Source organism: Erpetoichthys calabaricus, chromosome 13 (assembly GCF_900747795.2).
Source record: "Erpetoichthys calabaricus chromosome 13, fErpCal1.3, whole genome shotgun sequence".
NCBI classification, from domain to species: domain Eukaryota; kingdom Metazoa; phylum Chordata; class Cladistia; order Polypteriformes; family Polypteridae; genus Erpetoichthys; species Erpetoichthys calabaricus.
Genome location: NC_041406.2, coordinates 40451629 through 40467774, shown reverse-complemented (window position 1 = coordinate 40467774; position 16146 = coordinate 40451629). Strand labels below are relative to the sequence as shown.

General features: G+C 38.2%; 1 protein-coding gene across 9 annotated transcripts in view; it reads left to right on the top strand.

The window, feature by feature from the left end:
* The window catches only part of LOC114664168 (retinoic acid receptor beta), a 572516-nt gene that overhangs the window by 366930 nt on the left and 189440 nt on the right, over window positions 1-16146 (top strand). For 3 of the 9 annotated variants that reach the window (XM_051936144.1, XM_028818157.2, XM_028818158.2), the window contains one exon: window positions 15383-15543. The exons of the other annotated variants lie outside the window; for them this stretch is intronic. In XM_051936144.1, coding sequence (XP_051792104.1) covers window positions 15383-15543 — 161 coding nt within the window. The remainder of the gene's footprint in view (window positions 1-15382; window positions 15544-16146) is intronic. 9 annotated transcript variants of the gene reach the window in all.

Genomic DNA, 16146 nt, shown 5'->3' with positions numbered 1-16146 from the left:
GTTGTATAGAAATAAACTTCCATCAGATGAATACTTTTTAAAGGAACTGTATACATATAGGTCCAAAGTTGCCAGAGGTCTACCTAACTGCTGATTCCTACCTTGCACTTGATGCTGCCACGATGGGCTCCAGGTCCATCAACCTTGATCTGAGTTAGGCATGCATGATAATAAATGAATTGCTCACATTTCTTCCAAGTAAAAACACAGCACAACATATTTTTTTTGTATCGTGGTTGTCAACGTGCAGCAAGTTTCTCAGGGCAGTGTTAACAAAAATGTATTTATTATAAAAAGACCACACTAATGTCTCTTTATGAAGACAGAAGGGCAGGCTTACTGGAGTGATTGCCACTGAAAGTGTTTTAATAGGAGCTAAAAGCTTTGCTTTGTTTTAAGCTATTACATAACACAGAGCAGTGCATGAATGCAGCTTTAATATAATATTCCACAGCAGATCGTATCTTATAAAACAGTCTCTTCTGACATTTGAGTTCTGTGAAGATTTATTGTGCTTTGGGAATTTCAGTGGAATGTTGTGTAACACAAATGCAACTCTTGGAAAAATTAGTGCTGCCTCAGCACTGCCGGCCCAAAATGAACATGTTGTCTTCTGCATCAGATGCTTCTTTATAATTAGAATTTTGAGGACTCTAATCAGATTCAAAAATTGCTTGTGTGAATGGATGGCTAGGCAATTTATTTTTATGTTACAAAGATGTTATACCAGATGTAGCCAAGGGTTATTAGATCAGTTGGATAAAAAATATATAGTTGTGTTTTTATATACCATATAATGTTTTTGCAAATGCCAACTCAATGTAAGACATTTTCAGTGAATAAGTTAGGCACCTCATTTGTTATTTTGCAGTCCTTTGTCCCGTTGAAGGCCAATATGGTAACAGGCTCAGTATTTGAAGCTTTCATGTACTGTCACTCTTCTTACCCCATGTTAAGAACCTCATTCTGACTGTACCTGTCAGTCTGTGGGTTTTAGCAGATACCCAGATATTATAGGGAGTGTGCATATTCAGCCATTTTTTTAGACATTTAGGTCACCGTTCAATTCAGATCTTTTTTATTTATTTCCCAGCACCCCCTATATGCTTCAAGTTCCTGGTCCTTATTTTGTTCTTTTATAATACTTCTGGAATTTTGATTTCTACTCTATTCCTTTTGGATTCCTAATTAAGCTGGATATTTTTGATTACTGCCTTAAAAGTCCAGCTGCTAAACCACTGGACCCCACTGCCCACAGATCAACAAACACAAATATCCCCTCTGCTAATCTTTCCATAATGAAGATTAATAATTTCCGTATGTGACTAATACCTGTGCCAAGATTCTGCCGCTACATGACTTGAATCTTCAAGATGATTCTCAGTAATGCATAATTTTTTCCTGGGCATTCTAATCAAGAGTGCTTAAGGCAGGGACATTTGGCTTGTTTTTCAAATCCTTTAGTGTTTACAAAGCTACGGCAACATATTTTGTCCTTACTTCACCTTTTCTTTTCCTAGGCAAAATATTTTTTGATTCAAATCTGCAATATTATTTTACTTCTTTTCTGGTATAATATGTGACAGTGAAAGCAAGACCCTGAGTGGTCACAACCCTAATACAGCCCAGCTATAAGAGCCATCCATCCATTTTCTGGCGTGCATATCCAGTTCAGGACCATACAGAGCAGGTGTCTATCCCAATAGGCAGTAACCAACCCTCCATGGGCCGCCAGTCCTCTACAGGGTACACTCATGTACACATCCACAATTACTTGGGCAGGGTCAGTTTACAGTCACCAGCTCGCTTAACACACATTTTTGGGATGTGGGAGGAAGGCCAAAGTGTTCAGAGAACCACCCAGAGACAGCTAAACTACATATCCTCTGCCAGCAGCCTCAATTAATTGTGACTGATTTTGTTAACTTAACAATCATCTGCTGTGGAAGTGTTATTATAAATCGTAAGGTGTATCAGGCAAGATGTCAACATCACCCTGATAAACTGAGCCGTGTATTACATTTCCAATCACATTTGTGTGCTTGGCATGATTGTTGTCTAAATACGGACCAGGAGGAATCAACATACAAAGGCAATATTTTACAAGTCGGTAACAAACACACAAAATGGAAGGAATAGTTGGAGCCTTTTTGACTACTGTCCAGTGTGGCTTCCTGCATTGTAACCAAAGCTGCCAGGGTGTCGTTTAGTTCCCAGACCAGGAAATTAATTAAAGGAACGTTCCACCCAAAAATGATATATTTTTAACATGTTACTTACCTCATGTAGTTTGTAAAAAAAAAAAAAAAAATTTGGTGACACTTTAGTTTAGGTACTGCAAAAATGCATGAATTACTCATTTAGTCTTATGTAAGAAGACCTTAACAGACACTTCTTTGGGTCTTCATAACATTTACAGGCATCAGTAAAGTGTTCATTCATCTCTGGAGTGAGACCTACTAGCACAACATCATTTTGGAGTGCTCCAAGCTGGCTTAATTGAGACACGTTTCCCATAATATTTCATATTTAGTTTAATACCTATGAATTCTTGATATTCACAAGTAATTTTGCTGTCATGTCATTTGCTACACTGCACAGAGATTAATAATAATAACAATTAATTGTATTTAAATAGCACTTTTCTCACTATCTCAGAGTGCTTAGACAGTAGCACCTACCTGGATGATGTGATGGTAGCCATTATTGGGCCAATACACTGACCACCCATTAGCTATTAGTGACGAAGGGGTGAGAGAGATAAACAAATAGAGAAAAGGGATGATTAGGGGGCTAGAATGGGCAAGGCCATGGTGGGCAACTTAGCCAAGACATGAGGATACACCCGACTGTTTTTGAAGGATGCCCAGGGATCTTTAATGACCACAGAGAGTCAGGACCTCAGTTTTACATCTCATCCAAAAGACAGTGCCATATTTACAGCACAGTGTCCACGTCACTGCACTGGAACATTGGGATCCACACACAGACCACAGGGTAAGCACCCCCTGCTGGCTTTGGCAACACCTCTGCCAGCAGCAACCCAAGCTTTTCCTAAATGGTCTCCCATACTGGCCGGGTCCAAACATGCTTAGCTTCAGGTGGATGACCTCTTCTGAAAGCACATGTGGTGTGGCTCCTTGAATAACTAATCTACTGATGTTTTATAAGTGTTAAGAAGACACAAAGAAGCCTTTGTTGAGGTCTTGTTACATAAAAGCAAATGAGTAATAGATGCTTTTTTGCAGTACATTAGCTAAAGTGTTAAAAAAAATGAATCTCATCTTTTCATGGAGAAGAGAAATAAGTATGAAATAATAGAAGGCAATGGTAAACAATGCTTGGCAACTATAAAATATGTGGAAAGCATCCACAGATAAATGAGAACAATCTCATGTTACTCATTCTGCATAATCCACATCAGTTATCCCGTTGTATGCTGAAAATCTGCAAAACACATGCATTTTTTTTTTGCTAAAACATTGTTAAATAGATACTTTCAGAAAACATACGCACACATCATGAACAGGAAAAGCAAATCACATGCGACTGCCTTTTTGAATTAAAGATAAGCCTCTGGACCAATGAAGGGGAGAGGCAGATCTTTAATTCAATAAGTCAATCCCAAAGGACATGTGTTTCCTCCCTGTGTGGAGTTTGCATGTTCTCCCCATGTCTGTGTGGGTTTCCTCCAGGTCCTCCGGTTTCCTCCCACAGTCCAAAGACATGCAAGTTAGGTGCATTGGTGATTCTAAATGTCCCTAGTGTGTGCTTGGTGTGTGTGTGTGTGTGTGCGCCTTGCGGTGGGCTGGCGCCCTGCCCAGCATTTGTTTCCTGCCTTGCACCCTGTGTTGGCTGCGACTGGCTCCAGCAGACCCCTGTGACCCTGTAGTTAGGATATAGTGGGTTGGATAATGGATGGATGGATGGAATATTTTTGCAAATATTGAGCAAAGAACTGAATAACTGATATGTGGATTATGCAACACAAGTATCATACAAATTTCTTTTCTTTTGTTCTATGGGCATTTTTTTGCATTGTTTCCCATTGTACAGAATTGGTCGCCGTTGGCTTGTATTCTATCATAAATTTTTTTTATCTCTATTCCGCATGAAAACATGAGATTTAAAATTTTCTGCAGCTGTCACTATGAAATACATAGGGTAAATAACATAAAGAAAAAAATTGTTTTTGGGTGGAGTATTCCTTTAAGCATGTTTAAAAATTAATAGATTGAACGATAGTTTCTAGTTGCTTTCATTTTCCACTATTAAGATACTTTCTCCTCAGTTAGAGTAATAGCTTTGATGTCACCTTTTGTAAGATGGCGTGTAGGCTGTGAAAATGAGACCAAAATTATAGCTTAGAAGAATATGATTTGCCTGTATGGAAAGAAGAGAAGAAGTGGATTTGAATTTTGAAGAGTAACGGGGGAAAATCCAGGTGCAGCTGTGACATTTATAGCTGTAAATTGCCTTTACGCAGATAATTCAAATTATCTATAAAAACTACAAACACCTGCATCTTATTTTTCAAAAGGCACTGACATCTGAGCCTCTTTTATACACAGAAAAGTTTAAACAAACGACATTGTTTACTTGACAATCAGAAACCTGAGATATGACTCACATCATTGTAGATCTTAAAGGGGACATTCATCATTTATTATATGTGCACTTCTAGCAGCAGTGGTAATACCCCAATATTTATATATTTCTTGTATAAAAATGGGTTAATCATACACATATAAAACTTCTTTGCTCCTTCCCTATTCTGCAGTGGTGCTTAGTTAATGGTGATTTTTTTCAAGTGAGCTTTTTCTTCAGTTCATTGTAAAGTTATATTTTCTGTTTCTAGTAACTTAGACGTGTCAGTTACAAATTGCGCTCTTTCATCTGGTATGGTAACAACATCTTCCAAGTGGTATGTTTCATGTGAAGGTCTCCCAAGTTTTTGGTTCTATTTGGACAATGCAGATATCATTTTTTTACCCAAATTCACAATTTTATAATTAGCGTTGTAGATAACGCATTTAAAGTAACTTGGGTTACATAATCAGATTACTTTTTATAGTAACAAGTAACTTGTTTATTTATAAAAATAGATAGGCATTACTACAGAAGATTATTCCTGACACTCCAAAAAAAAAAAAGAAAATTTACTGCATTATTTCACAAAAGTATTGCATGTTTTTGCAAAGACATTGCCTGTTGGGGTCTATAACTGTATGCACACGCATGCTCTGGCTGTATGGTAACAGCAAGTGAAGAAGAGTTTAAGCAATCAAGTGAAAATAACTGAAGAAACGTTATAAGTTCATGTTTAATCCTGCATGTGCTGAGGGATAAATTTAATTTGCCCAGTTTAGCGTGATTGTCACAGCCACACTGGGTGTGAGACAAGAAGCAAATGTGGTGGACATACGCCGGTCCTTTGCAGGGCTCAACCACACACTAAAGCAGAATGGAGTGTATTGCATGCCATCCAGTAACATAAACCTATTAATAAAGTGTCAGTTTAGTTTTAATCCAATTATTTGTTATAGACAGTGAGATCTGATGGCGCAGCAGCCAATTGTTCAAACTAATTCTTCGGGCCTTGCAATGAGGACATTAGAGCACATGAAGGGCTAAACATATTTATAAAACACAAAGAAAATGATCAGATTTGGCTGTGCTTCTGGTCAGTTTCATGAAGGTTCATATCTGTGCTTAGGATTTAATAACAAACACTGGCCAGTGAAATGCACAGTTTTTTCATATAAAAAAAAGAAAAAGTAACGTAAAAGTGAACCACTGTTTGTAGCACATTACATATCATAATAGGTAACTATATAACCTATTTAATTACTTTTGTATAAGTAGTGAGTACTGTAACTACATTACTTTTAAAAGTAATGTTTCCCAACACTGGATATAAAGTAATACTAACCTCTCACCTCATTTTATTACATAAACTCAAGAAATGACAGCCCATACTGATTGAAATAGTGATTGCTTATTGGGTTACATCTGGATACTTCATTTCCTCTGCTTTTTATTTTCATGAAAAAATAGAGCCAATGTTGAATGGCTTTTTGTTTGAATTAGTGTTGGATTGGTAATAAAATTTTCACTTTGGCATCGGTATTTGGTTGCAGAACTCAGCATCAGTACCAGAACAGTACCAAACCAAATAACAGACAGCTTCTCATTAGCCTCACCCCCCATTTCACTGCAGCCTCTCTGCCCTGCTACACAATCGCGTGCCTTCCTGCCTCGCCACACCCTGCAAATAAGTTCAAGAACCAGGGGGTTAGGTAGTTGGGGCTTCCCTCTTGGAGTCTCCAGTGCATGTATTGATGAATGGTGAATTGATGTCTTCAGCTAGATGTAATATTTATTTTTTATTGAAGAGCAGGGGAGGTTTAACAGTTACGATATCACTAATAAACAGCTGAGCACAAGGTGTTTGAAAAAGTACCAAAAGTAACAAAAATTTAAAAAATTCTCAAAACTCCAACCAGACATTCATGTGAACTGAACAGAAAATCTCCATAGCATATGAAGAAACTACTTCTGGAACAGAATACCGAGACATGTAGTTGAAGCAGAAACCTTGACAACCTTTAAGAAGAATCTAGATGAGATACTGAGGACAGCTTAGCTATTAGCTAAACAAACGGGTTTGACAGACTGAATGGTCTCCTCTCGTTTGTCAAATTTCTTATGTTCTTAGGTTCTAACAGAATTCCAGAGTGGAAAATGTATATGGAAGCATAGTAGAAAGAAAGTTTTAAGTGTGCAGGTGGTCTTTTTATCCCATTATATTCTATTTACTATTAAAAAAGAACAAATAAAATGAATTGTAGTGTGTCTCCTGTTTCCCAAAGAAGACATAATACTTTTTTTATTGAAAATGTAAGAAGTAATGAAACATCAGAGTGTGCCTTCTAATGTGGGTGCATTATTTGCAAGTGATGAACTGATTTATTTCTTATTTTATGTCTTATAGACCAATAGGGATTGGTGGGTCTGAAAAAAAAACAGTTTACAGACATATTTAAGTTTGGCAGTATGAAGAAGAACATTCTTCTGTTTTTTAAATGAGGATATGTAAAACATAATTTAGGGAATGTAATGCTGATATTTCTTACACAGATAAAGTGTGATAAATCTGATAATATGCTTGTTCTTGAATTTTAGACTATCAAAAATTTGCATTTACTTGTTTATAAATTCAAGTTTATAAATGTAAAAGCAATATTCTGTATATTGAAACAGTCTAAGTAACGACATGGGTCCTAGTGAGTGTTATAGTGATCCCATATGAACTATATGTCAAAAAGGTTGAATTTTCCCTTCATTATGTTCACATATTCATGGCTTCACCTTTTCACTACAGTTAATCCATTGTAAATTACACACACCTTTACTTGCTTTCAGAGTAATGCATCCAGCATGCATGTTCAAACAAACAGATAAAGGTCAGGTTGTTTTGTTCTGTATGATCAAATATTACTTTGTCTTATTAACAGGAACATCTCTTGTCACACAGAGAAATGTTAGTTGTGGTTGAAAGAATAAAGTTCATACAAAATTATGATGCAGAGCATTAAAATGTGTAAACAGAATTGGGTTCTTTGAAACTCGAGAGGGTGAATTTGTTTCTGTGGCCCCCTCTGTCCTGACTGCTTTCTTCCTGTTTTGTCGAGTGTATGTTTTGTGCATAAGCAACCACTTGCTTTCAAGTAAAAGTGGTGTAGTGCAGAAGCTAAACCATAAACTAAGTTACTAAGAAAAATGCTATTTAACTTTGTGATATTCCTCACTGATGTGATGACCCACATGAAACATTCAGACAGGCCATAAATGCAGTATGTTGTACTTTTCCTTTAGGCAGAGATTTTCACACACAAAAGAGATTAGGTCAGAGGTATATGCTGCAGTCAGAGGTAGCAATGCATTGACTGGATAGACAAAATCGCAGAGAAATGAATGGTGTAGCACTGACTGCAGTGCCTTCAGAAGGTATTCAGACCTTTTCAATGTTTTTTTGCATTTTGCAGCCTAATTGTTTAAATTTATTTTTCCCTCATCAAATATAATACTGTTCCTAGAGCTGGCTACCAGGCCAGACTGAGCAGTTTTGTTAGAATGGCAGTGGTTAGAGAGATGACAAAGTACCTGTTTGGAGATGAGAGAAACTTCCAGAAGGACGACCGGCACTACAACACTCCACTAATCTGGACTTTTTAGCAGAGTGGCCAGATGGCACATCAAAGCCCACTTGAAGTTTGCACATAGGCACCTAAAGGACTCTCATACAATGAGAAACAAGGTTCTCAGGTCTGATGAAACCAAGTTTAGCGTCAGTTCGGGAGGAAACCAGGCATCACCTATCACCTGTGCAATAATATTCAGCATCATGCAGTGGCAGGGACTAGGAAGCTAGTCAGGGCTTAGATAACCTGAACAGAGCAAAGTACAGAGATATCTTTAATGAAAACTGCTCGAAAGTGCTCTGGATCTCAATGGTGCAAGGTCAATCACCCTAAGCATAAAGCAAAGACAACACAGGAGTGGCTTAGGGTCTACTTAGGGTCTGGAGTGGCCCAGCCAGAGAACCCAATTGAACATGTCTGTACAGACCTGAAAATGGCTGTCCACTGATGGTCTTCGTCCAGCTGGACAGTTTGAGTTGATCTGCAGAGAAAAATATTAGAAAATACCCCAATACAGACGTGTGCAGCTTGTCGCATAATACCCAAAAAGACTCCAGGCTATAATCGCCAAACATACTTCAACTTCAAGTACTAAGTAAAGGGTCTGAATTATTGTGTGAATGTAATATTTTCATTTTTTATTTTTGATAACTTTACAAAAAATTCCTAAAATTCTGTTCTTCATGTGCTATTCTTGGGTATTAAGTATTGCTTGATGAGGAAAAAAAAATTAATTCAAAAGATTTTAGTATAAGCCTGAGAATAAAGTGAAGGGATCTAAATACTTTCCTAAGGCACTAGACATAGGAGAATAAATTTGGTCCCCGAAGGAAACTGATGTGAGTCTGTGACTCATGTCTCAGAAACATAATATGTGAACTTGGATTATGCTTGCAAATAATTTATTTTTTAGATCTAGCGGTGGCAGATTTACAGGTCAGGGGGCCCTATGGACCTTATTGGGGTGCTAAAAAAAACTGATTTTAAGAGACAATGATATGGATATTGTCATCTTAATTTATATTTTGAATGAAATGAGAAGCTCACATTACAGTAGTAAAACATTTTACCAGTCATTCACCTGTCAAAAAACAGTCAGAATCATAGACAACTGAACTGTTTATATCAGAAAAAGTAATGCAGCAAACAATTCATATTCTGTCCTCATTAACATTAAATTGAGTTATTTCAATTTAAGACTGGAAAATGTTAAATTTAACGCAATGTAAAATATCAAAAAGAGGTTAATAAAGTTGTTGTTTTATTTTATGGGCCCATTCATTAAAATATAACAAAGTGCTTAGTGTTAGAATTTGGAATATACTCTGAAAAAAAAAAACTAAGCGTAATGGATCAGAAATTTTAGAGAAAACATGTACTATTTTGATATTACATACAATATTTTTACTGACATTTAGTGGTTAAATGTGTCATTATCCATCCATCCATTATCCAACCCGCTATATCCTAACTACAGGGTCACGGGGGCCTGCTGGAGCCAATCCCAGCCAACACAGGGCACAAGACAGGAAATAAACCCTGGGCAGGGTGCCAGGCGTCATTATTGTGAGTCAATATAGTAATACAACCAATTATCCGTTATGGTTGGGCGGTGGAAGGACAGACTGGAAACAGTCGGAATTTTGGGGCACCAACTGGGTCGTCCCATTCAATCGTCACGAGACGAACAGACAAAATAAGCAAAAGTAACGAAAATAGCGCTTCAGCGCTGTCCCGTACAGGGGCTTCTTTCACAACAATCAGTCCTTTCAAAAAGTCACGGGCTCCGGCGTGCTGCTCGTTCCGGTATCCCAGCAAAAGCCGCCTTTCTCTTTGCCGGTGCTTCTTTTATATCGGTATTTCCGGAAGGGGCAGGGTTAAGTGCCCTTGCCGGGCAGCTTCTTGGAGCTGTGGGGGAAGAGGAAGAACAGGACAAGGTCAGCGGTAGCCCCCCTTCTCGTCACTGCGGGCTATTGTGTACCTTTCCCCAGCCCTTAGAGGATAAAAAATCCTTGCACATTGAAACAATTGAAAACACAGTTTAAATCTGGATATACATGTATTTATTTAGTTTAAAGCATCTTTAGGCATTAATTCAACTACAGCTTTTAACTATTAAAATATACAGTTATTGGATGCGTTTTGTGTGTTTTTTAAGTGTCTAGCTGTAATTGTAAATGTGAGTTAACATTTTAATTATCATTATGCAGTGGTTGTTTCTTTCCAGTCTTACACTTAAAATGAACAGAGGGAAATTATAAATATAGTATATGCCATTATATTCCTTTTGGACAAGAATTTGTAAAAACTTAATATTTTGTAGTGCAGATAGCTTTCAATCACTAGCACTGAGAAACTTGTTAAATGATTTAAGTTATAATGCAACATAAATATTTTTGATTCCTTTCTTCTTTTCTCCAGTTGCATTTATTGATGGTAGTGGGCTCTTGCATGCATTACTACTATAACACAAACAACTTTTGATTCTGTGTGTGCTGCTAGCACGTTGCTCATCAGAAGTTCACAGTTTTAAAGAAAAACGAAAAAGGCCTTTTCTGATCTTCTTCTAGTTTTCAAATTTTCATGGATATTGATGTTTCATATTACACTTATAAAAAAGATTAGTAACCTTTCTGAACAGCACAGTGTACTGCAGAGCAAACAGTAAGGTCCACTCATGTAGAAATACTGTATCCTTGTTTTCCTGAACTGCCTTGGGCTTAATTGGAATTTCCCATCCAGAAGTAACTTTGCCACTGTGTCTGTGGGCATTGCATGAAAAAGTTTTTATTTCTAGTCATATATACAATGTGTGTGTATATATATATATATATATTGTGGACCACCAAGGGGGCGCTCTGCACCCTAACCCAACACAAGTTCAAAGCACACGTTTTTTATTTTTATTTTTCTCTCATGGGAAATGCCTTCCCCCATTTCCAACAAACATAACACAGTCCTCAAGCCAGGCACAAATCTCTTCTTCTTTCTTCTTCTCTTTCTCCTTTTCCTCCTCCACTCCTCCAGACAAGCTTTGACTACTCCCACCGACTCTGGCTCCCAGAGTAGTGGCTCCAGGTGCTTTTTGACCCATTTCCGGCAGCACTTCTGGGTGTGACGGAAGAGCTGCCCATAAGGGTTCAGCAGCAGCTGCAGCACCCCCCTGGCGGTGCCCACGGAACCCAACAGGGCTATATCACAGTCCAACTCCCATGGATCCCTGCGGGAGTCCGAGGCACTGCTGCAACCCAGGGGGGCTGCCACCTAGCGCTCCAGGAGAAGTATTGCTCTGGATATACTCCCTATCTCTGGTCCTTCCAGCGTGGAGACGTCCCGGCCGCCAAAGACCCTGTCCGTATTCCACAATATATATATATATATATATATATACTGTACATATATACACACAACAGGTTTGTCTATTAAATAACAAGACTGACACAATAACTCACTTTAATTTATAGAACAATTCTAATGCTTGGCCCCTTCAACATACATTCAACTGCACCTTGCAGTCTTGGTTTCCACTGGTCGAAGGCATGGGGCACATCAGTTTCTGTCAGCTGTTTCAGGACACCTGACGTTTTCTTCTTTACTGCATCCATTGACTCAAAATGTGTTCCTTTAAGCACCGATTTCAATTTAGGAAAAAGAAAAAAGTCACAAGGTGCCAAGTCTTGCGAATATGGAGGATGTTCCAGCATAATAATGTTTTTTGTCAGTCAAAAATTGCTTCACAGAAAGTGCTGTGTGAGAAGGAGCATTGTCCTGATGAAGAATTAAACCATTTTTCCACAGTTCTGGCTGTTTTTTTCTGACTCTTTTTCTCAGGTTTATTGTTGTGCCTTCTGGAACCCATTCTGCCAAATTACGCCCTTCATGTCAAAAAACACGAGCATGGCTTTGAATTTGAACTTGCTTTGACGCACTTTTTTCATTCTTGGTGATGACAGTGTTTTCCAGTGCATGGACTGTCGTTTTGTTTCAGGATCATATGCGTACTGGAAGATCCAGGTTTTGTCACAAGTGATGACGTTTTGAAAAAGGTTCGGGTCTCAACTTGCTGCAGAATGTCGGCACAAACTTTTTGCTTCACTCTTTTTGCTCTGATGTGAGAACCCTAGGGACCACCTTGGCACAAAGTTTTTTCATATTGAGATCCTCACACAAAATTTGTTTTTTTGTCAATTTGTATGGTCTCAGCTATCATTTGGCCACTGAGTTGGCAATCTTTTCGAACCATCTGGCTATTTTTTCCAACATCTTCTTTGGTTCTTGAAGTGGAAGGTCATTTAGGGCACTCATCATCTTCCAGGTTCTCATGTCCTACACTGAATCTTTTGTGCCACTCAAACACACACACATGAGATATGCTGTCTTCCCCGTAAGCCTCATTAAGCATTTGAAAAGATTCTGTTGGTGTTTTGTTCAGTTTTCCAAAAATTTCAAGTTGACACATTGCTCAACTTTTAAACTTAGCAAGATTATGACACACAAGAGGAAACACAAATGCATTAAACGGTGACTGACAGTCAACTAAACAGCAGAGAGTGCTGTTGTTTGTCGTGCAGGTTTGGACAGTTTTTAATTTGCGTGGCAAGTGATCATATTCAATCCTCACTGCTTTGTTTAGGAGATAGAAATACAGTCTCGTTATTTAATAGACAGACCTCATATTTATATACTATGAAACACTCAGCCTTCCAATCTCAAACAAAGCTGGGTCATATAGAACAAGCAGAACTTTTCTGTTTTGTAAAGACAGTGTTTAGTTTTCACCATGTAAAAGTGCAGCATCACTTCCTTGCTGAGAGTTCATGGCTGTTGTTGTTCTTTGTGCTATGACCGTGTGTATCACATTCATTTGTGATCATTATGACCATTGCTGTGAATACCCGAGCACAGGGCCCTTATGCATAGGCATTTGTCTGTCATTGTCACGCTTGTATTATTTATGTCACACTTGATGCTCAGGAGATGCCGTTGCTGTTCTTCTTTTTCTTCATACGAATGGCCTTTGCAATGCTGAGTGAATATTGCTATTGTACTTTTCCCTTGTGTCACATCACCCAGTCAAGTATTTTTGCTATAAGCAAAAACCTGAGCCCTGATTACTTTGTGCAGGTTGCCGCTAATTGTGCTTCACCAGTGTGTTATCATGTCATACACTTTTAATTAAGACCATTATTAAGGCTCTAGCCCCCATGGTCACATGACAGGACGACACATCCTATAGCATTTTATATACAGTATACAGTTTATAAATATATACTGCACCTGTTTTTGTAGTATTTATTAAAATTTGGAGCCGGGGCCCTATTTCCGAACAAAGTTCACATACCTATAAATCCACCTCCACCTTCTAAGGTACACCAGATGACTGCAACTAATATATTTTCAGCCGTAGCAGCTGGGGGCACCTCTGGCTTTGGCACAAATCATCGTTCTGATGCAGACTCTCTTGCAATCCCCAAAGTTCAACTGTGAACTCTTTTCCTTTTCAGACTCTTTGCAGAATGCTCCAAATCCCATCTATAGTCCTTGTATGTTTACTCTTACCAGCCAGGTCACTGTCGGGTATTGTAGTTAAATTCCCCCCCCCCACCCCCACCCCTTTCTGTAACATCAATAACCCCAGAGTGCCACAACAGACAGGGGAGAAATTTACACTTTTTATTCATAGATTAGCTTAACATTTCCAATTGTGCCCAAAACATACTCAGAGTAAAATAAGTGTGCTTAGGCTACCAGGTGGCTCTCCATCTTAGTATGTTGATGGCATTGCAAACATTAATTTTCTTTCCTTGACGTACCTCTTGCACAAGTGGAAGTGTCTTATTTACCAATGATTCACCTCTTCAGCATGACCCCCCACCAACTACCACCGACCACCCCAGTCCAGCTGTTGGCCAGCACAGACTTGTTCATGTACATTCATCTCAGCCACTAGCTTCCATTCCATCCCAGGCAACCTGTATTTGCCCAGACTGTCTCCCTGGAAGAGGAATTGGTGCTTAAGCTTCTAAAGCTTGTCCTCCTTCTGGAGGCTCTTAAATTCCACAACCAGAATGATGCAGAGCTTTCAACCCCCTTACCACAAATTACATACCCCAGAGCAGCACTTAAAAAAATTATTATCGGATCAAACAGGGTGATAAATGTGCTTGAGCCAAAACTTGCTTATCCAGCTCTCCTACCAGGTTAAGTGTTTTAATATTTACACTACAACATAATTCAGATCACTTATGATAACCCACCCATTCTCTTTTGCATTTTATACCTGTGCATAATTCCTTTAAAACAGGCCCTTATTATGTCTGTGCTACCTTCAAAGTTCTTATTATCGATTGACTCCAATTAATGTCCCATATGCCATTTTGCATTCTGACTGTTTGCTAGGACATTTGCAGTCAGTTCTAATTTTCTGAATGTATCTTGTTATGAGGGTTTATGTTGTGTTTTAATTTGTCTTTTTAAGCACCTTATGATGATTTCTGCTGGAAATAGATAGATAAATAAAGATTGATTGAGATATACTTTAAATCTGACTGTGTTAAGGATAGCATGTGAAAAGCTGCTCTTAATTTTTCAAGCTCTTGAGTACAAAGACCCAGTGCCATTAAAAAGCTGAAACCACATCACCATATTAATACTAATAATATTACACTCTTATTGATTTTGTTTGCATTAAAAGATCAGAATAAAATTCTCACAAAAATGAATAGTGTGAGGTAGTCTGCTGTGTGGTTAAGACTTCTGTGAATGCCTAGCAAGCAATTAGAATCACAAGTTTTGAAGTGTGGTTAGGATTTTAAATAATTGCTAAACAATGTCATTACAAATTAGCCAGTTGACACCAATATTCCAATTTAACACTGACATTAATTGGCTAAATTGACATTAATCTGAAAAGAAGGATCAGAGCCAGAGGAGTTTTTAACGATTTGTTTGGATATCAAAGTAAGGCTTCACAATATCTGCTGAGATGAGTCAAAATGGAAATAATCAGCCTTTTTTTTCCAAATAGCATTGTGTGTAGAGTGCAGATGCCGCACTGCAAGAAAAGTGACACTCAGAAACTACCTACAGGGCATATCATTACTGCTTTCAGCAGCTTTTGGATTGCAACTGGTATTGTCTTTATGTGTGAGTCAGATATATATATTTTTTTTTTTCAGCTGTCCGGAATGACAGGAATAAAAAAAAGAAAGAAACACCAAAACCAGAGAGCTTGGAGAGCTATGAGCTGACAGCAGAGCTAGAGGACCTCATTGAGAAGATCCGTAAAGCTCATCAAGAAACTTTCCCTTCACTCTGTCAACTTGGCAAATACACTACAGTAAGTTTCAGTGCCCTTCAGTATTTAAGCTGAAAGGAAATGTTTCCTCTCTTCCATTATCCGGTAGCTTCTTGAATGCAGAAGCAAAAATGTAAACGGATTTATGTTGCAGGATTGGACACTGGACACTTCTGACTGCTTTGGCTTAGAGAGATATACTTTTCAAAAAACAACAGCCATAATGTAAACACAAATATTTGTAAGACGTATTTTAACCATCTGGCATCCATACATACTTGAACAAAATACACTGACTATGTTAATTAGACTAAAATGGTCAAAGAATTGGGGCCAATCTAGACAGCACTCTTCAAAAGGTCAAGAACAATTGCTGAATGAGGCTCTGATCTGTTTCACAGCAGTCTAACATACAAGCTGACCATCCACTAAAACTCATCTGTCTATTTTCGATGCCCACTTTGTCCAGTTCAGGATTGGGAGATTCCTGATGGATATGAAAGAAAAAAATAAAAGAAGTGGAAAAAAACATGTAAACTCCAGACAGACATCAATTGGGCTATGATTTGAACTTGGAATTTTGGGGCTGTGAGACAGAAACAGTAGCTGCTGCATCACTTTTGCCACAATAATAACAATAATAAT